Source organism: Calidris pugnax, unplaced genomic scaffold (genome assembly GCF_001431845.1).
Source record: "Calidris pugnax isolate Ruff unplaced genomic scaffold, ASM143184v1 scaffold17, whole genome shotgun sequence".
NCBI lineage: Eukaryota > Metazoa > Chordata > Aves > Charadriiformes > Scolopacidae > Calidris > Calidris pugnax.
Genome location: NW_015090794.1, coordinates 13,514,459 through 13,541,516, shown reverse-complemented (window position 1 = coordinate 13,541,516; position 27,058 = coordinate 13,514,459). Strand labels below are relative to the sequence as shown.

Below are 27,058 nucleotides of genomic sequence, written 5' to 3'. Positions count from 1 at the left end.
ACCACAATTACCCTCAGGACCATGGCACAGCAAATGCAACACCTCTCTTTCAGCTCCGCCTCTCCAGTGTCCTCTGATGGGACAGGAGAGGAGAAATCTTCATCCCATGGCCCTGCCAAAGCTCAGCAGTGTCTGAAGCTCCCCAGCTGTGCTTTGGGGACTGAGAAAGAAGTGGTCAGGTTCTTTCTGACCTCTTTATCTGCCTGGTGGTCCCACGTAGCGGCTGTGTGCTCCCTGTGCATCCCCTCCCCAGGGCTGAAATGGGGACACTGGAGGACACAAACTGCCTTTTGGTGGTGTGGGAGGTCTCCTTGGAGGAAAAGGCAACACCTTCAGTTTTGGAAGGCTGCTCTTCATAGAGTCACAGAATGGTTTGGGTTGGAAGGGACGTTAAAGAACATCAAACTCCAACTCCCTGCCTGGGGCAGGGACACCTCCCACCACACCACGTTGCTCCAAGCCCCCTCCAACCTGCCCTTGACCCCCTCCAGGGATGGGGCAGCCACAGCTTCTCTGGCCAACCTGGGCCAGGCTCTCACCACCCTCACACCAAACAAGTTCTTCCCCACAGCTCAGCTCCATCTCCCCTCTTGCAGGGTCAAACCCTTCCCCCTCCTCCTAGGGCTCCCCTCCCTCATCCAGAGTCTCCCTCCTCTCTTTTCCCCCTCCTCTCTTCCAGGTGGATCCAAACAAGGTGGGATATATATTGGGAAAGGCCATTTATTCTGGTTTCTGTCTTATTTTTCTTCCTCTTTTCAGAGCAGCTGCCTGCTGCACCTAACGAAGAAGGCCCTGCCGGAGCCCCCCCACCAGCAGGGAAGGGATGCCTGATGCACCTAACGAAGAAGGCCCTGCCGGAGCCCTCCCACCAGCAGGGAGGGCAGAGTGGGGAAAAAACACTCATTTGCTGCTCCCAGCAGGATGCTTCTCTCACCCCCCCCTCCCCGAAACAGCTCAGGCTTTCCAAGGTAGGAGCACTACAGGACATGTGGAATAAAACGCACGTTGGGAGCTCACTGCTCAGCTGAAGGAGAACAAAAAACCTCGCGCCCCAAGACAGCGATTTATTTTTACACTCGAGCCGTATTTCTCGCTCATGTTCTCATTTGCTGAACCTCTACGAAATCCTCGCAGGCTGGAAATTATTTCGAATCATGTATCCAAGACAACAGGGGTAATTCTTCCCTGGCATATTAAACGTAGACACCGACAGAGCTCTGATCTTTAGACGATTACCCCTGAATTCAGTACAGGAATCCATTTACATCTCTCTGAAAAGGAGATTTCAGGATTCATCACCTTTTTTTCCTTTGGGTCACCTTGTCGTTTCAAGGCAATGATGGCCCAGCAGCAGAAGTATTTCATCCCAGCGGGGCACACACCCGGCTTGTTGGTATTCCTGCCCAGAATAGCTCACAGCACTGACAGAGCTCATCTGTGTTAAATTAGCCCTTAGAAAACATCCCTGCTCTGAATCTCAGAAGATTGTTCCTTGATGCGGGTCTGAGGAGCACAGAGACAAAGCCCTTCTGCACGAGCACCACGACACAGGCTGTGACACGGGCTGTCACAGCATCCAAAACGCTCAGGCCAGCGGTTAAAAAGCCCATTTTTGACCATGTACCAGATAGAGAAGAATAGGAAACCCATCTCCCTTCCCACTTCTGTCCCCCTTCTATCTGGCCATTGCTGGGTTTTCTAACTATCCTTCAAAAAGGAAAAATAACCTAATACACAATACGCCCTTGAAAGTCTTCTGGGGGAGGAACCCAGGATGGCAGGCTCTTAGGGCTGGGTTCACCCAGGCAGTCCCAAGGGAATAAGGGACTCGCTCGGGGTGACAGCACCAGTCTGTTGACTTGATGGAGAACGGGAACCAGTAAAGCAGCTCAAGAGAAAACCCACGCCCGGCTGGGAAAGGGCATGATGACCCGGTCAACTGTCAAGGATGAGTCCTCAAAGTGAGAGCTTCAAGCCATGCCAAGAGATGGACCTGTGCTTCTCACTACCACGGGGAAGAGCAGTTGCCCAACACTCCATTTATCATTAGGAAACTCAAAAGATCAGCTTGAGCCTTTTAGCAAGAAGTCACAAGGCCAAAATAACGTATTACAGTCCACACAAAGCAAAGACATATATATATTTGCATGCAAATATAAAGGAGGCTGGGAGTCCCTTCACAAGTAACACTTTGTGTGATAAAACCACCCAGGGCACCACGACACAAGAGTCAAAAACCTGAAGAGGAAAGTCTGGAAAAGGCAAAGCAGAAGGAAGCAATTTGGTCCCCACGTGGGACCAGGGAACCAGCCAGCCCTTTGCTCTGAAGGAATCTCCTGCACCTTTTGCTCCAGGCAGGAAAACATGGAGCTGGACCAGAGGAAACCTACCAAGGAGAACCCAAAATCCAAAAAAACACAGACAGGAGGACACCATGGCAGCAGCCTCCCTTCTAGCTGGGAAAAACAGATAGAGGATTTTACTTCAAAATGTTCCTGTGCTAAGAAATATAGACGGGAAGGGAGGGATGGAGGCCATAACTTTAATAAAAGGAAAAAACCCACATCAGATAAGCATCCTTGATGGAACCCAAGAACAGAGAGAGAAAGAAAAATCTACATTTTCCTCTTCTGCTTGGCCTTTTACTGGCCAAACAGCACTGAGTGCCAATGTCAGAAAGCTCTGCTGTGCCTCTCAGGTAGGCTCCTGGTTGGTACGTCTCAAAATCAGGCCCAGGTTCTCCAAACTCAGAAACTCCAGCAATGGGACAAAGAGGACAGCAGCAGGCACCCTCTCCGTGTTCCTTGGGTTCTACCATAAGGAGGATCTTCCTCTTTCACCCAGGGCACTGTGCTCTGGCATTCTGCACGCCAAGACAGCACCAGCTGCAGGTTTTTGCTTGAACACCAATTTTAAGTTAAACAGCACCAAATGCTTGGTGGAAATTCTTGGGTTAAAGGATTAAAGAATTTGTCTTTAACACACGTGAAGTGTCCCTGGGCCCTGCCACAGCAGATGTTCTCCCCCAGCCAAACCCTCCCGCTCGTGTCTCACACAGCTGGAGTTCACAATGGAGTTCATACTTGCCTCAAACGTGACAAAGTCATCAAACTCATCAGGACAGGCCGGGGCTTCCTCCTCAGGGGTATATCCCATATCATACAACTGGCTGTCGGGATCTGCAGAAGAAAATACATTAAAAAAAAATAAGAGAGAGAATCACCAAAAGGCAACGTGCACCCTCAAATGAAAGACACCTTTGAGAGACACAACAGCAGAAGGACAAGAACTGGCTCTTGCACGCACCGGTGCCTTCAGAGAGGCCCTCTGCTCCCAGGCATCCCACCACCTCCTCGGCTGGAAGGCAGGTCCCTGGCAGAGGTCCTGCGAGGTCCCTCACTGCTCTGATGGGACTAGCACCTGGATTCCTCCCTACCCTGCCATGGTCTCCGCTCCTTTTCCTGGTTTCTTCCCCATCCCCGTTTCCTGCATCCTCTTTTAATTCTTCTCCCAGAAGGCTCTAATCCTGCTGTGGGCAGGGAATACATTAGATCTATGTGTGACAGCCAACTACCATGGGAACGGCGGGGAAAGCAGGCTGCACCGAAGCTTTTAGCAGCTACTGCTCCTCCCGTGGCCAGCCACATCGGGAGCCATCCTCCCAGGGGGACAGGAAAATAGGAGGTTTTCAAGGAGAATTCTTAAAAAAAAAAAAAAAAAAAATTACTCCTCCCACCCCCAAACACCCATTTGCAGCTGAGCAGATCGGCATTTCTCTGACGGAGGAAAGGAGCACAAATTCCCCGTGCTCCCTCAAGCACCAGCTAAATGCCCGATCCAGCACACGACCCAGATCCCAGGCTGGAAACACCAAATCAAGATCAGATGCTGCAGTCCCAAAAATAAACAGCAGGCTCAAAAAACCACACGCCTCGGAGCTGCAGGCGTTGTGGCACCGGGTTTTTGTCTGATGTCGATAAACTTGGCCCGGGCAGAGGGAATATGTCAGTGATCCAAGGAAAGCTGGGCCACCGCCTGGATTTGGGGAAGGACAGGCTTTGCTTTCACGGCTGCTGGAGGCAGAGGATGGGAGAGGAGCTACAAAAGCAGGGGCTGGTTTCTGGCTCCTTTGGGCTGGTGGCTTCCCAGCAGGCTGGCAGCGTAGCCACGCTCCAGTCCAAATCAAAGGACATGAGGCTTTGACACAGCCACCTTCTAAGGGTATAGCCCTTATGAAGTCCCAGCCAGGTCTCCTGATTTGGGTCCAGATACCAAAAAAATGCCATTTTTCCTTAAGGGATCTGCACGGCTAGTACAAAGGCAAGGGATTAGGGCACTGAATAAGGAGTCAGCTTTGCAGCAACATCCTTCCCACCCAAACACCCTCCCTTTCAGCTCCCCGTTAAATCCAAACACAGTCAGGGCCCCAGGAGATACTGGAGGCACCAACCCAATGGGTACTGGCAGCCCAGGGGGTTGGAGAAGCTGAATGTGTGACACCCAGAAACGAGCCCTTCTTTATCCTGGGCCTGGGGCTGCCAGGGGTTAGAATTTAAATCAAACCCAGGAATAAGCCAACTTGCTTTTTCAGAAACCTGTGCTCTCCAGTGAGCACACGGCGGGGTCATGGCTTCACGGGATGAAAGGTGCTCTTGTTGGCAATTTATGGCTCCAATATCCCACTGCTCTCCCGGCACCGCTGCTCGATGAGCTGTGTTTCCAGCTGTGTGTACCCCAAGCAGGGCAGGAAAATGCAAAAACCCTCATTGCTCAAGGCAAGGCAGCCTCAGGCCACCTCCTGCTCTAACTGATGGGTTTAGCACTGAAGAATCTCCAGGCTGTGTTCTCCCTCTCCTCAGATGTCACCCTGTCCCCACCTGCAGATCTGAGCCCACGGCCAGTTTTCCCATTAGTTATCCCTGTCCCAAAATTTGAGAGTCTCCTCGATGACAGCAGGGAGGACCGAGGGGATGAGGACAGCATCCTCCTTGTTTCAAATCCATGGGAGCATCCAAGAGTGGGTCTCAGCAAGACCTGCTTCAGGGAAAAACCAAACCAAGAGGGGACGGCCACCCACGTCCCTTGCCGACCCCAGGCAATACTGATGGGTTTAGCACTGAAGAATCTCCAGGCTGTGTTCTCCCTCTCCTCAGATGTCACCCTGTCCCCACCTGCAGATCTGAGCCCACGGCCAGTTTTCCCATTAGTTATCCCTGTCCCAAAATTTGAGAGTCTCCTCGATGACAGCAGGGAGGACCGAGGGGATGAGGACAGCATCCTCCTTGTTTCAAATCCATGGGAGCATCCAAGAGTGGGTCTCAGCAAGACCTGCTTCAGGGAAAAAACAAACCAAGAGGGGACAGCCACCCATGTCCCTTGCCAACCCCAGGCAAAGGCCACCTCCAGAGGTGGCTGTGACATGCACGGGAGCATCCAAAGAGCCAGGTCATCTCCCTGAGACACTCCCTGGTCCTGTGCCCAGCTAGGGCTCTGCTCTGCGACAGGCTGGATGGATGGGCTGAGACCAATGGAATGAGGTTCAACAAGGCCAAGTGTCGGGTCCTGTCCTTGGGTCCCACCAACCCCCTGCAGCGCTCCAGGCTGGGGGCAGAGTGGCTGGAGCTGCCTGGCAGAAAAGGACCTGGGGGTGTTGGTGGCCTGTGGGCTGAACAGGAGCCAGCAGTGTGCCCAGGTGGCCAAGAAGGCCATCAGCATCCTGGCCTGGGTCAGGAACAGCATGGGGAGTAGGACCCGAGGGGTGATCATCCCCCTGTACTGGGCACTGGTGAGACCCCACCTCGAGTACTGTGTCCAGTTTTGGGCCCCCCACCACAAGAAAGACATTGAGGTGCTGGAGCAGGTCCAGAGAAGGGCAATGAAGCTTGTGAGGGGTCTGGAGAAGAAGTCTGATGAGGAGAGGCTGAGGGAGCTGGGGGCGTTCAGCCTGGAGAAGAGAAGGCTGAGGGGAGACCTTATTGCTCTCTCCAACTCCCTGAAAGGAGGGTGTAGAGAGGTGGGGGTTGGTCTCTTCTCCCAAGTCACAGATGATAGGACAAGGGGTAATGGGTTCAAGTTGCGCCAGGGTAGGTTTAGACTGGACATTAGGAAACAATTCTTCACAGAGAGAGTGGTCAGACATTGGAATAGGCTGCCCAGGGAGGGGGTTGAGTCCCCATCCCTGGCTGTGTTTAAGAACCGTTTAGATGTGGTGTTGGGGGATATGGTGTAGGGGAGAACTTTAGAGTAGGGTGGATGGCTGGACTCGATGATCCCGAGGGTCTCTTCCAGCCTAGATAATTCTGTGATTCTTTGTCCCAGCTGGTATGAACCCCGGTGACAGCTCTACCCACCATCAAGGCCATCTCCAGGGCTGCTGGTGGCACCCCGTGGCAGCCCCAGGAACCGCAGAGCGCCCCGAAGGCGGTGGAGCCAGACACAGCCTGCTCCCTTCTGCTCACTCCCCTATCGGTTCTTCTTTCTCCCCCTCCAAGTAGACATGCCAAAGCTTCCTGCTTTCCTACAAACACGGATAAAGATATTTATTCTGCTCATTCCTTCCAAAAAAGGGAGGATTTGCAGGCAAGTGAAGGCTCCCAGCTCCCTTTGGAAGCAGGGGCATCAAGCATGGGCAGAGAGTGCACAAACAGCTCCCCCCAGTGCAGCTCCTGCCCAAAACCAGTGCTCCCAGAGCCTCCCCAATCCTTTGGGTGTTTCTTGGTGTAGTGCTGAGCATGAGACCGGTTGTTCCATCTGTCTGCAGAGCACCCAGCCCAAAGAAGAGGCGGGGGGGGGTGTATCTGTGTTAGTTTTCACAGCAAGCTCCACCACAAAAAGCAAGGAAAGACCACCTGAGAGGTCCCCCAGCCCCTTGCTGGTGGTGCAGCCAGCAGAAGCCATGCCCAGCAGACAGCAACTCCCTGTTTCCACCTCCCCGCGCTCAGAAAGCAAAGACAAACATCGCCACAAACAAAGGTTGACTTTTTCTGCTCAGATTCATTCCCTCCCCCCTCCGAAAAAGCCATATGGTGCTCTGTGTATAGGGAGAGTTGCCATGGAGAGCTTGCCTGCAAGTCTCCCAGCACAATAGGCTGCGTTAAGCCTCCAAATTCCTGTCCAAAAGAGCCAAAAAAAAAACCCCAAGAGACCTTTGCTACTCAACTGGCACTCCCTATGTGAAGACCACCATCCTTCAGGTGGAGAAAGAGGCGTGTGGTGAGAGCTGGAGGGCTCCGGTACCTGTTTTCCCCCATCATACCATTAATAGAACAGGATGGCCATGGGCAACCTGCAGAAGAACTGCACAGCCCTGGTCCAGCAGCACAAATGCTCAAATTCCCTCCAATGTCCCCTTTGGGCCCCAAAGCCAAATGCAGCTGATGGGATTCTCTCCTTCACATCACCTTCTCCCTGCCCCTTGCACCATAAAGCACATTTTCATAGAATCGTAGAATCACAGAATGGTCAGAGTTGGAAGGGACCTTAATGATCATCCAGTTCCAACCCCTGCGCCCTGGGCAGGGACACCTCCCACCACACCACGTTGCTCCAAGCCCCCTCCAACCTGCCCTTCAACCCCTCCAGGGATGGGGCAGCCACAGCTTCTCTGGGCAACCTGGGCCAGGCTCTCACCACCCTCACACCAAACAAGTTCTTCCCCACAGCTCAGCTCCATCTCCCCTCTTGCAGGGTCCAACCCTTCCCCCTCCTCCTAGGGCTCCCCTCCCTCATCCAGAGTCCCTCCCCAGCTTTCCTGGAGCCCCTTGAGGGACTAGAAGGGGCTCCACGGTCTCCCCGGAGCCTTCTCTTCTCCAGGTTGACCCTCCCCAACTCTCTCAAGCCTTTTCACCTCTTACACCCATCCCTGATTTCACCTGACCTCCTTCCTTCCTCCTGCTCTTCGGGAGTCGATGGAGTACTTGGAGTCACCTTTTTCCAACCCAGCTCAAAATCACAGCTTTTGCCCAGAAATGAGGATTAGGATCTCCCTTTTGTCCTTGCATCCGAGTGCCCCTGATCAGCTTCTCCTGTGGTTTCAGCTCTACCCCTCATCTTCTGCTGCTCGTTCTGTTCTTCACACGGCCAAAAATCTCAAAGCTAAAAGTCAGGCTCCAGTCGACCCTGCCCAACAATCTCCCTAAAGGCACTAAAAGCTATTCACTAGGTCTTTTTCCCAAATTAATTGCACTAATTTGTTTGACGGGGATACGTGGGCAGGGTACCAGGCATCTGGATAAAGCTTCGGTTGAATTATTGTGGCAGCACAGTTCTACCAGGGTAACGTGGCCAACGTAGAATTTACACAAGGAATTGTAGCCAGTAAGACCAAGCACGTGTGCTGTGTATTCCAGTGAAAGTAAGGTGATTCTGGATAAAAAAAAAATAGGATGTAAAAAGCAGATTAATTCTACTATGAGGCATCTGCAGCAGCTCTTGGGCATCTTTTCCTCCCCCTGCCTTGAGGCTTCCTGTTGTCCAATGTGTGCTCATGCAAATCCCACTGAGAAAACCACCTTCCCAGCCATGGCATTGACCACACCACTTGGGAAATGGAGATGTACCTTCACACAAGCTCTGCTGTAAGCCCAGCCACAGGCCTTTCTTTTCCATTAGATTCCCTGTTTTCCCCACTTCTGCCCAGTTTCGTGCTGCCTTATGGCTCTGCACAAACCCTGCATCTCCCTCCTGTTCTTAAGACACTCTGATTCCTCCCACTTTAAAAAAAAATAATAACAATAATCATTGCCCAAACTATGTAAATCTTCTGATGAGGACCATCTCTGTCCAAACACATCTCTGTTCTCCCAGTGTTTGACCGTGCAATGGGAAACTGGGCTTTTCAAGAAAGGCAAAGCAGCATAGAGCTACGGGAACAGAAGTCCCGGGGTACAGCAGGCTCCCGAAATAGATTCTAAAAACTGCTTTCAGAAGACAGGGTTTCAGTGAAAAAGGCACCTTGAGTGAAGAGCTGCGGGTACGGTAGTGAGACGGGTCAGAAACAGAGCCAGTTTTATCGGCTTCATATAGGAATGACCTAGAAAAACAGAGCCTTTCAGAAGTATTTAAGTCATCTGCCAAGACACACTCCACATTCCGCTGCAAGCCACGCAGCCACAAACTGCGAGCGATTCCAGCAGGATGGATCATGTGCAGCCAACAGACCTCAACGTTCAGCACAGGAATAAGGCGAGGAACCTGCGTGGAGGGCACAAAACACAACAGACCCCCTCAAAAAAAGGCAAGGTGAAGTTACGGTTGGCTTAAGAGAGGAGAACTGATACAGAGTGGCCTCCCTCACTGGGTATGCTGCTTGAACATGAGATGGCAAAAGGTGCACAGCCGTGATTTAAAAATTTACAGGCATTTAGGATGATCCAAAGCAAGGAGACGGAGAGGAATCCACTGCTTGATGTTTCCAGGGTAAACTCAGGGTCTTGTGCTCTCGCTGAAGCTCAGGGACCCACCTGGTGTTGGGCACGGCAGGATAAAGCTATCACCAGCCCAACCATCTCTCCTTTGCTTCCCACAGGTGATCCAGGAGTCCGTGTACAGCCTGATGCTCACACCCAAAGTCTGGTGGGAGCTGGAAAGAGCACCTTTCTGCTCCCCGCTCCTCCCGTAACCCAACCTGCTGACTCCTCCAGAGATGGGACAAGGGGCCAGGAGTGCTCAGTGAAGACTATCCCTTTACAGCCCCAAATTACACAAAAGTAATAACGGATGGCAAGCTCAGGCTCCCGAGGAGGTGGTGTCAGAATTAAGGTTGCTTACACAACCCTCAGCCCAGCCCCTCAGCTAATGCGCTTTAGCACTCTTGCCTTTCTTGAATAATTTCTTGAGTATCACTGCTCATGGATTGGTACTTATCACATATTCCTTTTGATCCTCTCCACACAGCACAGGCCCCTCAAGCTTTGTTTAGACACACCATCTAAAGCCATTAATGAGAAGAATTAGCTTCGTGGTACCCAAGCACTTTGGAAGCTTAAATCTGGCTGCCTTGGCTTCAGCTCGGAGATGAGATGAGCGTTGATGCCTCCACTGGGGTGGCACAGATGGATCAGAGACAGGAAGCCACCACTAACACATGGGATTTGGTATTGAGTTTAGCATACCAGTCCTCGTTTTTAATTTTCCTCAGCAATTTGAGCTGTCTTCAGCGTGTGCTCGTCAACAAGACCAGTTCAAATTCCTCCAGACACGTATCAGCCTGGAACTGAGGGCTGGAGGTGTGGAAAAGAAGGAGCAGGCTTGAGGCCACCACCAAGTGGTTCAGAGCCACTTCGTGATGTACCAGCAGAAAAGACTGAGAGACTGAGCATCCAAAACAGCACAGGTTGCCTTGTAAAGGACACCTCCTGATTTCCTCTGCCCCCTTCACTCTAACTTCTATTTTCAACAAGTCTGTATTTCAGGAAACAAAGTTGGGGTTTGCAGCCAACAGCTTTACTTCCCTGTGTGTGAGGCAGGACCTCTTGAAAGAGTGTATGTGACTGTGCAACAACAGAAGATCCTAATTTACCTTCCCAGAGCACACTGGATGGAGACACAGCCTTTGGGACACCCATTAGGTTGTCTCTTGATGATTGTTTAAGCTCTTCCTGAAGTCCTCACCATAGGAAGGACATGGAGCTGTTGGAGCAGGGCCAGAGCCCCCCAGCCCCTCTGCTGGGAGGACGGGCTGAGAGTTGGGGACGAGAAGGCTCCAGGGAGACCTTGGAGCCCCTTCCAGTCCCTAAAGAAGGGGGGCTCCAGGAAAGCTGGGGAGGGACTCTGGATGAGGGAGGGGAGCCCTAGGAGGAGGGGGAAGGGTTTGACCCTGCAAGAGGGGAGATGGAGCTGAGCTGTGGGGAAGAACTTGTTTGGTGGGAGGGTGGTGAGAGCCTGGCCCAGGTTGGCCCGAGAAGCTGTGGCTGCCCCATCCCTGGAGGGGTTCAAGGGCAGGTTGGAGGGGGCTTGGAGCAACGTGGTGTGGTGGGAGGTGTCCCTGCCCAGGGCAAGGGGTGGAACTAGATGGTCTTTAAGATTCCTTCCAACCCAAACCACTCTGTGGTTCTATGATACATGCAAATGGAAACTCTTCTAGATGCTCCACATCCAGCTTGATCCCGGCAGGAGCACACACAAGACAAGTGACACCTCTTATCTATCTAAAGCAAAATAAAAGTAAAGAGAACCCTGGCTCAGGAGCCAGGATACATCAGAGCTTTTGACATAGCAGGTACCAGAACCAAAGCTCTTTCCCAGCCCACTCAGAGGTCCCCTGCATCAACTGGGGCACCGGCTGGAGGGCACCGTCCCACCACGAAGCTTTTGAGCCTCCAGCTCAAAGCTCCCATGTGGAGAAATCAAGATAACGGTTAAATCCAATCCTCCCCAGCCCACAGTTTCCAATCCTGGGCCTGAAAAATGTACTTATCTTCAAGCATAGCTAAATAGAATTTTTAATGCAATGCCAGTGTGAATGCAAGCACAGCTGGTCTGCAGAAGAACCCATGGCCTGGATGCCAGCGTTAACAGCCACCCTCTCAACACCTACAGCCCAACACCTATAACCCAAACTGTTCCATGATTCTAATTAGTGAATTCATCTCTGCTCACCTTGTTAGCAGGAGTCTTTCCTGTCTGGAGGAGACATAAGCTGCCTGGTGGTAAGACAGACCTACGGGAGCAGTCAGACTGTACACACCTGGAAAACTTGATGATCATCAAAGAGAAAGACATCAGAGGGACACACACAGCAGCTCCAGAGGAGACAGGGCTTGGTACAGACCAGGATGGAGAAGTGAGCTGTGGTTTGTCAGAACACCAGGGAAAGGTTCCTCTCAACAGGGAGGATGCCCACTGGAGCCAGCCCGCGCTCACCCATCCAGCACCTCTGCAATTAGCAGTAATTTCCCAGCAAAGCCACATCACACACAGCTACTGCTGTCTGAGAGCGAGACCAGGAAAAGCTCACAAGAAACAAGCTTTTGCCACATCAATCTGTCAGGGTGTCACAAGGGTAACACTCACCACACTGTCACAAGCCTCCAGGCCGTGACAGAGCCGAGCAGGGCTCTGCAAAAGTCGTTAAGGTGAGTAATTATCCCGTCATTAATCACACCAGATTGACTGGATTCCTAAAGAGAAATGGTCTGACGGCTCTGGTTTGCCTCCTGGTGCAGAGGCAGGATGATGGGCTACTCACTTTCCTTTACCTCAGCTCAGGGAGCCAACCCTAGCTGGTCTGTGGCCAGACATCTCTGGTGAGGATGGAGGAGACATTCCCTAGCTTCCCGGCTTGAGCTGAGCATGAATAATCCCTCCTTCTGGAGCTAAAGAGCCAAACCTGAGAAATCAAAACAGGCAGGACCGAAACCACCACCACCACCACCCATCTGGAGCCACCAGCCCAGCCCAGCTCCTCCCACGCGCTCCCCGGCCCAGGGCTGAGCCCGGGCTCCCAGAAGCATTGGCAGCAGCAGATGTGGAACAAAACAGCCTACTCCCCACACAGCAAATAAAACACACGCTGGAGAAACACTGGGACGGCAGATGGGTGATGAGAAATGTCTTATTTTCTAACAGAAGTCGCCTTTGTTTGCTTTTTAGTCATCGTCTCCGTAGAGGAGAGCGCGCTAAGGATCGCTGCAAGGCTCTAATAAGACACTGCTCTCTGCTTTCACATTGACCATCTCCCCAGGGTGGTCCCTGCAGTGATTTTTCTTCTCCTTTGCCAGAGAAATCAGTTTTCTTCTGGGAATCAAACTTAAGCCTTTCTTTTGCAATTTAAACTCACCCCAGCTTGCCTTTATCAACCTTGGGTTACGGGCTGAGGGTCTAAGAAGCCACCACAAGCTGCCTTGTCTTTATCAGGACACGCAGAGATCCCTCCGCTCTGTGATTTGCTGTGATTTGCAGGAGATCTGGGCAACACCTCCCCCTCATGAGGTATTTAATCATAACCTCATCACAATAAACGAAGGGGCAGCTTCACAGGGCTGCAAGCTCCACTTCCCCAGGACCACCTGTGTCTTTGGGACCTGCAACAACGCTCCATGACGGTGACTGGGCACAGCAAGATCTCTCCAGCGCACGCTTCGAAATATTCACAAAGCAAGAATTCTCCAAAAGGGAAGAGATGCTGGTGCCAACCCCCACCCTCCCGCTCCCCAGGGACCCCGAGGGCTGTGGAGCCTCAGTGGCAAGTTTTCGGGCAGTATTTTTGAGCAATTCCCCACCGTTCCCATCCCGGAGCTGGGAGGAGGCCTCCGGCCACGTTTTTCTCCGGCACTTCTGCATTTCTCCCGAAAAGTAGGTCAATGCAGCGTGTCATCTGCCAGGCTGTTTTTTGGGAAGACACGCTCCCCGCTCAGCCACGGAACGGGCCGGCTTCAGCCCTGACGTAACCCTTCACCCAGCTGCCAAGTCACAAAAAAAAAAATAAAAAAATAAATGAATAAACTCCATTGTTTACCTAAATTAAAAAAAGAAATGCAAAACGACAAAGAGAAAAAGCCATGGTGAGGCAGTAGCGCTCCTCCTCCCCATCAGCACACCAGCCCTTTCCCCAGAATATTACAGCAGAAATAAATAGTGATTTAAAAGAGCTGGAGGGCGGTGTGGGCTGTGAGGTTCCGCTCAGCGATGGGCAGGGGGACGGGTCTCACAGCTGAGGAGCATCTCCCCACCCACGGGGGGGACACAAGGGGTTATTGCTGCTCCCCCACATCTCCCTGCATCCCCACATCTCCCCGCTCCCCCACATCTCCCTGCACCCCCCAACACAGGGAGAATTTACAGCCAGAGTTAACCTTGCTGGATCCCAGCAGCTGCACGGCAGGAGATAAAGAGTTTTACGGGTGGTGGGTTTTTTTTTTGTTCCCGGTTTTGCTTTTAAGAAGTAAATATCCTCCCTCCCACTTGAGCCAGTTTGGAGTTATCCTTTCCAGTGGGAAAGTGTTCCAAACCAGAGGATAAGACCTCCTGTCTCTCCGCTGCTTTTGCGGAGGTAGCAGAGCTGCTCCCTGCCCCACGGCGGCTGTGGGTGAGCTGAGGAGCATCCTCATCCCCATCCCAGCCCCACATCATCCTGGCCCCAGCCCCACACCATCCCTACAGCAGCCCCACAGCCTGCAGTTTGCCCCACAGCAGCAATGCAGGAGCCACGGTGGGGGAATTAAAACCCAAGCATGGATGGACACAGGTAGGTGTCCAAGTCAAGGCTGTCCCCTTGTTTCAAGAGGTGTGACAACAAAGGATTTGGGAACAGGCAGCACCCAAGGAAGCACCCCCTTCGAGGCTGCACATGCTCTGCAGCATTTGGGGGTTCCTGGGAGCAGAAAACAGACTTTTCTTCTCCAAAAATATAGCGTGATGTGGGGTGGAGGGAGAAAGCAAACACCCCAAGTGCCACCTGCCCTGAGGCTTCCTCCCTCACCGAGGAACAGCCTCTAGGGATGGAAGCTGGGCTGGAGTCACACATCCTCCATTCTTCATCTCTGCCTCCATGCAGAGGACCTCTGTCCCACCCCTGTCCCCCCGAGGCCCAGCAGGTCTCAGGAGAGTGCCTCTGTGCCCCCTACACACCTCACCCTCTCCTGTTAGAGATGTTAGATGTCCTCAAGCCACGTGGACCACAGGGTGCCACCAGAGCAGCTCAGACTGGCACGTACATCCTGATTCCCCCTGTGAGCAGGGGGAGTTACACACACTCAATAGACAACCTTCATCGGGCTTGGCCAGTGGTTTCCAAGACAAGTGTTTAAATCCCACTATTCCGAGAAAAAAAACAAACCACCCCAGGTCTGGTACTTCCAAGAAAGGCCTGGCTGCTCCTGTCCCTGGCAGAAAGGGTCACAGACGAGGAGCACGTGGACCCCAAACTTCACAAGCACGAGCATCCCTCTGCACCACAGGGATGAGGAGAGCTCTGATCTACAAAGAACAGCACTACAAAGAACAGTGGAAGGATTTATTTTTTTTCCCCCCTCAAGTATACATATAAATTTTAAAGCGACATTTAAGTCTCCGCTCCTTTGAGGGGCAGAATTAACACTCATCTTCATAAACTCCTTATCCCAACCAGCAGTACATATAGAACACACATATATATGCGCTAAAGCAGAGCAAGATGCAACGCAAAAAAAAAAAAGAAAATGAAATGCAGAAGACATAATCAGAGCAATTTGGGTTTTATTCTTGCTCATGAATCAATCTTGATTTCCCATTCACGGCAGCCCCTGCTCCCTGCACGACAGCTGTACGCAACGAGGCATCTCTCCTACCTTCAGCCATCAAAGGAGCTCTCTCCCTAACGGGTGGTGGTTTAGCCGGGGTTAGGAAGAGGCAAAATCAGCGGGAAAGCCTTCACTGCAGCAGCACTGCAGGAATAAAGGCATCAGCAGATCTGATGAGAACGTAGGAAGTGCTCAAACCAGTGCCAGAAACTCACCGAGTTTAGTCAAACGTGCACACAAGCTCTCCTTCCATCTGCCGAGCTTCAGGGAAGGCTTCCCTTGCAAAAAGCAAAGGCTTTGAATATGAAATTGGGCCCAGGTACCCCACTGAGGAAGCGTGCTTAGATGTCAGCGGTAGCCTGTTGCAAATCCCACCATCTTTCCAGCATCAGTCTGGAAGGGAGACCACTGCCGAGGCGCACAAACACAGCCTCAGAAATAATGACTGGATTGGGAACCTGTAAGGGAATGTAGGCTTTGGCTTCTGGAATTATCCCCCGTGCAAGGAAAGCTTTCGTTTTGCGTAGCAAAAGCCATCTGCAATGCAGATCCTCGAGAGAGGGGGGAGAGAAAAAAAAAACCCACCACGACACACAAACCAAAGGGTGGTTTATGTTACCAGATGGAGCCAGATACCCAACACCTTCAAACGCTTTGAGGAGACGGAGAAATTACTGGAGAGCCACCCTCCTGCTCTCTCGCAGACTCACACCAGCACTAAGTGGTCCACCCAGAGCTGTCGTCTCAGAGATGCTGTCTAAGCTCTACCAGATCCACAGGCGTCTCCGAGACGCCGGATCAGCAATTAAAGGGAGGGGGAATGGGGAACAGCCCCCTGGCAGCAAGGCTGGAGAGCAGGACCTGCACGTGGGGTGAGAAACGTGGGATTAATTACTCGGATTTGGTGCTGGGAACCGGTGCGCGGTTCCCTCTCTCTGCTGGCAGCTTTCAAGATGTAACACTCACAGCCTTCGTCTGGGGGGAGGGCTGGATATGTGGGGTTTTTCTTTCTCTCAGGAAACTCCCAAATTGGTGTTTGGGTACCGCCAAAAGCACATCAAAAAATTGGTTTTTAGACACGAAATGCCAGTTGCAGGAACTGCAGCCGCTGCTCCGAGGATACACCCACCCAAATCCTCCCAGGGCTGCTCTGGGGGAGCCGAGCGATGCAGCCCCCCAAAGACTCCAACCCACTCGAGTTCAGGCTGCTGCCAGCTCCAATTAGCAATTAGCAAATGGTGCTTTCACACAGCCCAGCAGAAGCCCCGACCGCCGGCCAGCCCTTTATTTGCCGTTCATCACCCTGCCCTGCTTCGCTCCGTGCTTTTCCCTTTCATCCCATCCTTTGGAAACCTACCAAATGCCTTTGGGAAGCTCTCCCTTCTCCTCCTGCTCAGTGCCTCTCACTCAGCCCCATCGGGGTATCTCCACCGAGCTCCAGATCATTCCTCTGGCCAACTCCTGCAGGGACTAGCCCCCAAAAGCCGGCACTGCCAGGGGTGTCCCCCGGTCCTGTCCCCGCTCGCTCCTGCCGTCCCTGCAAACAGGAACGGGCTTATAGCTTCCAGGTTTGGGTGTTGGCTCCAGGGCTGGATTTTCCATCTTCCCAAATCCAAAGAGTTTTTAGTTGAAGCATTTGAAAAAAAAAAAATTAAAAATATATAAAAAAAAAATGTGACTCTTTCCATCCTCAGGCCCTGCCCTGGGCTGGTGAACGCCTCTGTTTCTCAGTGGAGGCACTGTCTGCTCTCCATGCACAGGGGCCCCTTTGTCCGGGTCTCAGAAGCCACAGGAGAAGGGATCACAGAATCTTCTAGGTTGGAAGGGACCTTAAAGATCATCTTGTCCAACTGTCAACCTCACTGACAAAAATAGACACCCACACAACAAACAAGGAGCATCATCACTAAACCATCCCTCCCAGCACTACATCAGCCCGTCTTTTGAACACCTCCAGGGATGGGGCCTCCACCACCTCCCTGGGCAGCCCATTCCAATGGCTGATGACCCTTTCAGTGAAAAAATTTTTCCTAATATCCAGCCTGAACCTCCCCTGGCGCAACTTGAGGCCATTTCCTCTCGTCCTGTCGCCTGTGACTTGAGAGAAGAGACCGACCCCCACCTCTCTACACCCTCCTTTCAGGGAGTTGGAGAGAGCAATAAGGTCTCCCCTCAGCCTCCAGGAGGAGGCTGTGAGCTCCAGGAACGCACCTTCCCCGGCCTGACACAGCAGTTATTTGAACAGATACCACCAGCAACCCCCCTGTGTGAGGGGGGTACCTGCACAGCCCCCTCCTACTGGGGTTTTGTTGTTTGGTTTTTTTTCTGGAAGACAGATGTTCCAGATGTTCAGAGCATGGTTACACGCCTTGTTCGTTACTGCTTTTGAGTTAAAATAAGCACTGGGGCACTACAAAGAAGAGATGTTAAATAAGTCCTACTGATGCTGACAGGCCACAAGGAAACCAGGTGTCTGAGGCTTAAAAGGTTTTTAAATATCCTGACAAAGGAAGGAATCTGCTTGTGAGTACAATCTGTGTTTTTTGTTTGCATCCAGCTGTGACTGATACTATCCTGGCTTTGTGTCTGACAACTAAACCCCCCTCCAGCAGTTCCTGCATCGAAGATACAGCAGAACAGAGCTGCTGCTCAGTCCAGGCACCTCATCCCAGCACAGGAACGACATGGACCTGCTGGAACGGGGCCAGAGGAGGCCCCGGAGATGCTGGGAGGGCTGGAGCCCCTCTGTTGGGAGGGGGGGGCGGAGAGAGTTGGGGGGTTCAGCCTGGAGAAGAGAAGGCTCCGGGGAGACCTTGGTGCCCCTTCCAGTCCCTGAAGTGTAAGTAGGCAAGTACACAAAACAGATAGGCTGGAGGGAAGGAAAAGAACAGCCCAGAGTGGCTTATAGGCTCAGAGGTAGATTTTCAGAAGAAGGGAAAAGATGCTGGGATGCAACCAAGTCACCCACCCTTCAGAGAGGACACAGAATCATGGAACAGTTTGGGTTGGAAGGGGCCTCAAAGCCCCCCCAGTGCCACCCCCTGCCCTGGGTAGGGACACCTCCCACCACACCACGTTGCTCCAAGCCCCCTCCAACCTGCCCTTCAACCCCTCCAGGGATGGGGCAGCCACAGCTTCTCGGGCCAACCTGGGCCAGGCTCTCACCACCCTCACACCAAACAAGTTCTTCCCCACAGCTCAGCTCCATCTCCCCTCTTGCAGGGTCCAACCCTTCCCCCTCCTCCTAGGGCTCCTCTCCCTCATCCAGAGTCCCTCCCCATCTCTCCTATAGGCCCCCTATACATTACCTGGCTGGACAGAGGGTTACAGCAGCAGAGAGAGACAGGAATTAGTGGTGGTGTGGTTTTCAGTGCTACCAGAGTGGTGAAACCACTTTCCTCCACATTGAAGGCAGAGGGAAGTTGGAGGAGTCCTAGATCAGTGTGTTCCTCAGCCAGGGGGAACATCCCTCAGAGACCTGGCAGAGGGACAGGGCTGAGGAACCAAGTATCCTCCCTGGACGTAAAGGCCAACTGGCCACCGAAGGGGTTGAAAAGAAAATAGCCAACTACATAAGTTTTGCTGGTTTTGTAACACACCATCAGATCTCCAGTGAAGTCACAGCTATTCTCCTACAGAGTCCCCAAGAGAGGGTGGAGAGGGAAGGAGAAGTGGAGAACCTTCAGAAGTAAACCCTTCCCCACGTTAAGGCAGACATCACAAGGGCCAAGAGTCCATCAGGTCTCACTTCAGCAACGGACCCAAGAACTAGAGAGCACCGGGAAATGCACCAGAACCATCGCTGGCTAAAAATAGGCCAAGCTAATTATAAAAGCCTTGTTAAAAGGGACGCCCAGCAGGAAGTGTAACCCCTTCTTTACAAAGGGACGATCAATATTGACTGTCTCAGCAGCAAATCCTCAAGATCACTTCAACGTGAGGAACTGCTCAGCTGGTGAGACCCAAAGAAAGTCTCTCTGTACCCAATCCCAGGTCTCTTTTACAGCTGTTTAATGCTGCACCACGTTGGAGAGCTCTGCCTCCCTTAACCACGGTAATAAATACATATCAATCTCTTTCAAGTTTAATAAATAGGCACCCTAAAAGCTTTGTCTGGATCTGCTTTTTTTTTCCATTCAATTAATACAACGCAATGCCAGAGCACTGAATTATTGAAGAGAAATACAAGCCAGAGCTTTCACAAACACCCTCGACTCCAATAGCAATTTATTACAAATTAATAGCGTGCTGCATTTCCTCCTGCACCACAAGAACCGGCGATGGAGCCGCACCAGCCACCAAAACTTCCGAGTCCCGAGCACAAATAAACCCGGGGAGGGAGCGGGAGGGATGGATGACAGATAGAAAAAGAGAAACCCCTTCTACCTGGGGGGTTTTCTACTCGTGAAATGTGGTTTGTACAGGAATAATCAGCCTTTCCACATCCTTGCACTTGCTTCGGCGCTCAGCACGCAGGGCAACACCGTGGTGCGTGTTTGTTGCTGCATGAAAGCAGTGCTGAAGTTTAAGACAAGGGTTGCTGTAAGCAGGATTGATTCGTGTGCGAGCGTGACAATTCACCTTTGCACATTTAAAGTTACATCTGCTCAGCAGGAGGCTTTCCATAGTTTTCACGCCCCGTCCTTAACACCACAGTTGCCCCAAAACGACCCTCTAATGCTCATATTTGAGATTAATCCCAAATTGAAAAAAAAATAAAACCAACAAACCAGACATCTTTTCTTCAGCAAAGCAATTCAAATGCCAACCAGCCTGAAAGATACTTCCCATTTCTTGAGATTAATCCCAAATTGAAAAAAAAATAAAACCAACAAACCAGACATCTTTTCTTCAGCAAAGCAATTCAAATGCCAACCAGCCTGAAAGATACTTCCCATTTCACCACACCATGGCTCTGGAAGCACCTGCAACAAGCCCATCAAGAGCAACATGGGGACTGTGGGGGGCCTGTTTAGAGATGCCCTACCAGAGAGTGAGTTCAAAGCGCTTGTGTAATCACAGAATGGTTTGGGTTGGAAGGGACCTTAAAGAACATCCAATTCCACCCCCTGCCCTGGGCAGGGACACCTCCCACCACACCACGTTGCTCCAAGCCCCCTTCAACCTGCCCTTGAACCCCTCCAGGGATGGGGCAGCCACAGATTCTCGGGGCAATGAGCTTCTTGCTCATCTTGCTCATCAATGAGGTTCTTGATCATCTCAGCATGTTGATCCCTCCAACCTGCCTTTGAACCCCTCCAGGGATGGGGCAGCCACAGCTTCTCGGGGCAATGAGCTTCTTGCTAGAAATCATCTGAGCGTGTTGATCCTCCAGATAGTTGGAGTGAAGACAAATGCCTCAGTGCCCGGCATTCAGATGATGTTACACTCCACAGGTTGGAGTGAAGACAAATGCCTCAGTGCCCGCCGTTCAGATGATGCTACACTCCACAGCAGACAGACAGACAGATGTCTCCAGCAGCCAAGAGCTGCTCTGAGCAGCAAACCCCCCCAAAACCACAGGGGAGAGCAGACACCAAAACCAGAAGGGATTTTCCCTCGATGGCTTTTCTGTTTCCAATGTACATTTAGGAAGGAACTTTCCTGATAAAACAGGAGAACACGCAGCCATCACCACAACTGCTCTACCACTTTTGTCATCTCCACAATTAAATGCACCCTGTTTCCTCCTCCCAGCGCAGAGCAGCGACTTCCATAAAACCAAACCCAGCAGGAAACTCACCTCCATTTTTGATAGCTCTGATCCCCCGAAGGAAATCTTCGAAGCTGATGACTCCAAGTCCACTCGGATCGAGGTACTTCGTTAGGTCCTTTACCTGCAACCACAAAAGCAGCGTTACCCTCCGGGGACACAGCATCTTCCAGAGAAACACCTTCTAACAGATTTTTCCTCCTTATGAGAAAAAGATTTGAGCTGATAGCAGTGAATTTCTTAAACTGACACCAAACCATGGCTGTTCTCCTTGAAGGGAACAAAAGTAATCAGTACAGAAGGGTTAATTAGTACTTGGCTGGTGCTGAAACTATTGATTAGTCTTGAAACGTAGGTTGGGGCAGTATTTCTTGCAACGTGGTCCTTCTCTGCCAGGGATTTGTTTATTTTTATGTTTTTTAAAGAGGTCCTATCTTAATTGGGAAAACTGAGTAATAGGCTGCCCAGTAGGAGGGCCCAATTAAGAGGATTCGGTGATAATGAACTGTTCCATGTTACAAATTTAGGCCATACAATTGAAACATTTTCCCAATTAGACAATGCCCGAGGGGGAAGGAATCACGTCAGCCAGTGAGGATTAGGATGCGGGTGCCGGAGCTGGCACACACACGGAGCGAGGGACGCTTGTGAGACCCAGCAAGGACCATCTGGGCACTTTGAGCAGAACAGGCTACAGTCTGAGGGCAAAACCAACATCAGTCCTCAAGGTCCAACCAAAGCCTTCAAAATCGTGCTTTTGGCCCCTTCCTCCCAGTCTGCCACCAACCTGCCCTTCAGAAAACCCTTTACACCAGCAATGCTTCTCAAACTGGGACAATCCAACAGTTTTTTCACTGAATTTCACTGAATTTTAGAGTTGGAAGGGACCATAGAGATTATCTAGTCCAACTCCCCTGCTGAAGCAGGATTGCCTAGAGCTAGAGCATGTTACTCAGGACTGCATCCAGGTGGGTCTTGAAAATCTCCAAGGAAGGAGAAGGAAGGAAGGCGGGTCTTGAAAATCTCCAAGGAAGGGAGTCAAAAAACCCACAGACGCTCATTTTAAGAGACATTGAGACACATTTGTGTATTTTAGAATCACAGAATGGTCAGAGTTGGAAGGGACCTCAAAGCCCACCCAGTTCCAACCCCCCTGCCCTGGGCAGGGACACCTCCCACCACACCACGTTGCTCCAAGCCCCCTCCAACCTGCCCTTGAACCCCTCCAGGGATGGGGCAGCCACAGCTTCTCGGGCCAACCTGGGCCAGGCTCTCACCACCCTCACACCAAACAAGTTCTTCCCCACAGCTCAGCTCCATCTCCCCTCTTGCAGGGTCAAACCCTTCCCCCTCCTCCTAGGGCTCCCCTCCCTCATCCAGAGTCCCTCCCCATCTCTCCTGGAGCCCCCCTTCTTTAGGGACTGGAAGGGGCTCCAAGGTCTCCCCGGAGCCTTCTCTTCTCCAGGCTGAACCCCCACAACTCTCTCAGCCTGTCTTCTTAAGAGAGGTGCTCCAGCCCTCTGAGCATTTTCGTGGCCCTCCACTGGACCCTTTCCAACAGGTCCATGTCCTTCCTGCGTTGAGGACTCCAAAGCTGGACAAAGTACTCCACAATGACTCCATTTCAGAGCCACCTCCTTCAGCTCAGAAGCCCAGGAGGGAACAGAGTGTAAGAGGTGACATTAGCTCCGTACTCAAAGGCTGCCCAAACCACTGCCCTGGCCCTGCCAAACACATCACCCTCTCCTCCTCCTCTGGAGCTGAGACACCAGAGAAGTGTTCAGCCTGTCTGCAGGGCTGGATTTGTGCTCTCATGAACACAATGGGTTGCCTTTTGACTCACTGGGACGATCTCTCAGGTTTGGATTGTTCTTGCAGGAAAAAAAAAAAAAAAGAAAAAAGAAAAGAGATGGTGACTCACCAAACCTCTCCTTCCAGGGAAGGAAACCTCCCATTTAAGAGAAGACTTGACATCTAAGGGTGAGGAGGAACACAGAGCCTGGTGGTGCTCAGAGCTGCCCGACTCCTTACGCAGCAGCAGGGGGTTTGGTTTGCTTTGTTTTGATTTTCTTAAACCCAGTCTGGGTTTCCCAACACAATGGAGGAGGCGGGAGATGGCTCCACTGTGGACATCCCACCTCCTCACAGCAGCAGGGGGGACCTCAGGGCTGAGACCATAAAAAAAACCCTCTCTGGGGTTGCCATGAGGGAACCCCCAAGCCCCAGCACTCACCGAGTCACCTGAGTGCTGGCTTGCTCCATCATGAACAGGGAGAAGACAACACAAGCACCTTTGCTGGTTTTCTGGGGGACTTTTTTTGGTAGACAGATAACAAAACAGCTGAACTCACACGGCACACATTGACTTGGATGAGTCAGGCTTCTCGTACGTTAAACAAAAGGTATTTTAGACTAATAAAAACAACTCTCAGGAACGTGTCGGTTCCACTTAGCGCATCTGGCAGCTTCTTCGAGTTCAAAAGCTGTAGCTGAATTTGTTATCTGTGTATATAGATAACAGAAATGCAAGTGACATTTAATGAGACTCGATACGCCTGTAAGTATTACCATGACACACCCTGAAGAACAGTTTCTGTGAAGACCCAGCCGTGGTGACACAGGGGACGTGCCAGGCAGGGCTCACAGAGCAGGCAAATTGGAGCCCTTGTGCCAATGCCCCAGCAAAGCACCTCTCTCGGGCAAAAGAAAGAGAAACAGAGCAGCTGGAATAAGCATTTTGCTTATGCAAAAGAGCCACCTATGTATTTAAATTAAGGGGGCAATGAGTGGAAACGCTTCTTAAAACTTCGCACCCCTGACATTAAAGATGGAAACAAGCAAAAGCCATGCAACCGATGAAGCTCAAGGCCATGGTGGTACATCTGTGCTGATCCAAACCTGCCTGTCTTTGCCCCAGTGAGGGGATGCTGGGGGGGACACCCCTACAGGGGGAGACAGCCCTTTAGCACCCATGAGTATCTGAACCTGCCTCCAGGGCTGCTCCTGAAGCTCACTCCCTGCTCCACACAAGAGCATTGGGAAGGGCCAACGACAGCTCCAGCATCTCGCTCCTGGGCTGTAACCACCAGTGCTCTCCACTCCGATGTCTAGGCTAAAATCCCTGCTTTAATAGGGCAGATGGAAAAAAGAACCCAGAGAATCACAGCTCAAACAGTTTTAGACTAGCAAATCTTGGCAGTTCTGACGTCACAGATTTGTTGCTTTTTAGCTGAAGACTAATCTCCAAGAGAGGAGCAGTTAACACCTATTAGCACAGCGGCGAAAGTTAACGCTCCACCAAACTCCAAGTGTTAAACCAAACCCAGGGAGATACAAACCACACTCACGGGGAGGCACCTCCTTTTGACCAGCAAGAGATATTCAAAATAAAGGTTTTGCTTAATGTGTTCGTAGCTGGTTATAAACTCTCCCCGAAGAGGAGCGAGCAGCTAGAAATCCAGAGCATTAAGGAGTCCGAGAGGATGACGTGGTTTAAAGAGCTGAGAGAAATCCTGGTGGAAAGTGAGAGGTTTAAACTGCCGTAAATCAATCTCCCTTTAAGCTGAGCACAGACACAAGCCCGCGGGAGCAGAACTGGTGAGAGATGCTGAAGGGGCCGTGCTCTTCTCTGTGCTGGGGACATGGCACAGCCTGGTCTGATGCCAGGACAAGCTCCTGGCACAAATCCGTAAGGAATTTCTCCTGGTAAGGGCCATGGAGAGGGAAAGAGATTGGGAAAGAAGGGGGAGGTCATCTCAACAACGCAGCAAGAACTACTCATTGCATCAACCCCACCACCACGTCACCTACCCATGGCAGGGGCTTGGAACTAGATGGTCCTTACGATCACTCTCACCTACCCATGGCAGGGGCTTGGAACTAGGTGGTCCTTATGATCATTTCCAACTCAAACCATTTTATGATTCTGTATTAAAGAGCTCTACAGGCAGGGCATTTCACCTTCCAAACCCAACCAGATTTACTGCCACCCAACACCCATCTCCACCAGCCCCCTCCAAAGCACATACAGCACCATGTCCTACTGCCGCACCGGCTTTTCGCAGCTTCCCCCAGAGCATAAAAGGACCTTCCTTGCTTCAACGCAGTGAAATCAGTTCAGTAAGTGATTTTGAGCCTCAGCTAAGCCAACGGTGACAACTCCAAACAAACACCAAGGCTTGGCAGCCACACAACAAAAGGTTCTCGGGGAGATGAGGGACTCCCCAGCTGTGAGTGGTCCTGCTAAGGAGCCTGGAGGAAGAGGAAAAGGAAGCTCCAGGCCTTTTTCCTCTTTACCTTATGGATGCTCCATGTCTCCACTACGCAGCAGCTGGATTCAGCAGAACAACATATCCACTGTGCTCATTTTAAGTGTTGACCTCTGAAGGGAGGGCTGTGCTGGCCAAGCGGCCCCCTCCTTGTAACCCCTGAGCCTGCCAAAAGCTTTTCTTCATGTTCTGGCAGAGACTGGGGCTGAATCAGCTTCCAAAAATAAATTCTTCTAAGGGGTGAAACGAGGGTGGGAGTTTTTCAGTCAGGCACCCCAAGAGGAAGAGACAGCTGAGCTCAGCTTCTGCGGTCGTATGGTATCTGATATGGATGATGCTTCCAGGGCCACCTCTTGTCCTCCACACCACAAACTCGTTATTTGATGACACCACGGTGACAGTAATCACGTGGCATTTCAGTACTGCTTTCTTCTACACAGGCCTTGGAAGCAAATCAAAGGAGACGGAGAGGAGGAATCCATTCTGATGTATTCCTGGTACAATATCCCCAAATACCCGAGGCAGGGCAAAGCAGGCTGCAGCTCCCAAAAAGAACTCGAGCACCTCCAGCCTCACACGTGCTGCGAGAAGCAAAGAAGATGTTTTTGCCTTGAAGTTATTCCCTCCCTTCCTTGGAAAAGATTGGGTGTGTGGTCTCAGCCTCCTGAGTAATGGGAGCAGCACCAAGGTAAGTCAGGGGAAACCAAGCGAGGGTGAAGACCTGCTCTGCTCAACAGAGGACTTCTACTCTCTGGCCCCCAAAGGGACAAACCTGGATTGGTTGCAGGCATAATCCACATGGATTATATCCAAAAAGAACCTAGAGAAGGGTTAAAAAGACACCAAGAGACCTGTCCAGATAAGGAACAACATGCCAGAGACTCACCAAGAGCCTGGCTGAACCCAGCATCTGGCTCAGCATCTTTTGGCCACTTGAACAAACAGGGACAGACCAGAAAAAGCCCACAAAACCAGTAAGGCCAGTGCAGATTCAGACTGGGGAACACAGCATGCTTATTGTTGGCTGGGCCTTGATTTTAGCCCAACCTTTAACACGACCACCAGAGGAAGACCTTCATCGAGGAACTGGTTGCCATTGGGCTGATGGCAGCAGGCAGCACTGGCTGGGGACTGGTGCACAAGGCAGCAGTTACCTGTGAGTGGTTCATAATACTTGTAAAAAAAAATAAAAATCTATTTCTACAGACAGGCAAAGCTTTAGGCCAAAAAGTGAGTGTTGAGGTGCTCAGACTGGAGCTTTGAAAGCAGCTGCTCAGCACAAGGGTGGGTTGGGTACATTCCACCCACGAGGTTGTGGTGGGCAGAGAAAATACGTAGTCACACAGGTACATCCTGGCTGACTCCTCTGGTTCCAATCCCCAGGCTGGGCAAGCTGGGCTGTGCACAGAAACTCCCTCGACACGATCGTGCAGACACCCAGGCTGGGTGAAGAGTGAACGGGCTGAGAGCAGCCCTGAGGAGAAGGACTTGGGGATGTTGGTGGGTGAGAAGCTCAACATTCACAGGCAACATGAGCTGGCAGCCCAGAAACCCCCCACAGCCTGGGCTGCACCCCCAGCCCCATGGCCAGCAGGGCCGGGGGGGGATTCTGCCCCTCTGCTCCGCTCTGGGGAGACACCCCCCCAGTGCTGCCTCCAGCTCTGGGGCCACCAACAGCAGAAGGACATGGAGCTGGTGGAGCGGGGCCAGAGGAGGCCCCGGAGATGCTGGGAGGGCTGGAGCCCCTCTGCTGGGAGGGGGGGCTGAGAGAGTTGGGGGGCTCAGCCTGGAGAAGAGAAGGCTCCAGGGAGACCTTGGAGCCCCTTCCAGTCCCTCAAGGGGCTCCAGGAGAGATGGGG

General features: G+C 51.8%; 1 protein-coding gene across 3 annotated transcripts in view; it reads right to left on the bottom strand.

The window, feature by feature from the left end:
- RAB11FIP3 (RAB11 family interacting protein 3 (class II)) overlaps positions 1-27,058 on the bottom strand; it is a 91,491-nt gene that overhangs the window by 46,244 nt on the left and 18,189 nt on the right. For 2 of the 3 annotated variants that reach the window (XM_014936605.1, XM_014936606.1), the window contains exons 2-3: positions 20,962-21,055; positions 3,088-3,179 (exon numbers count right to left, since the gene is read on the bottom strand). In XM_014936605.1, coding sequence (XP_014792091.1) covers positions 3,088-3,179; positions 20,962-21,055 — 186 coding nt within the window. Of the gene's footprint in view, positions 1-3,087; positions 3,180-3,306; positions 3,486-20,961; positions 21,056-27,058 lie in introns of those variants that run through there. The other variant, XM_014936607.1, reaches the window with a different exon arrangement.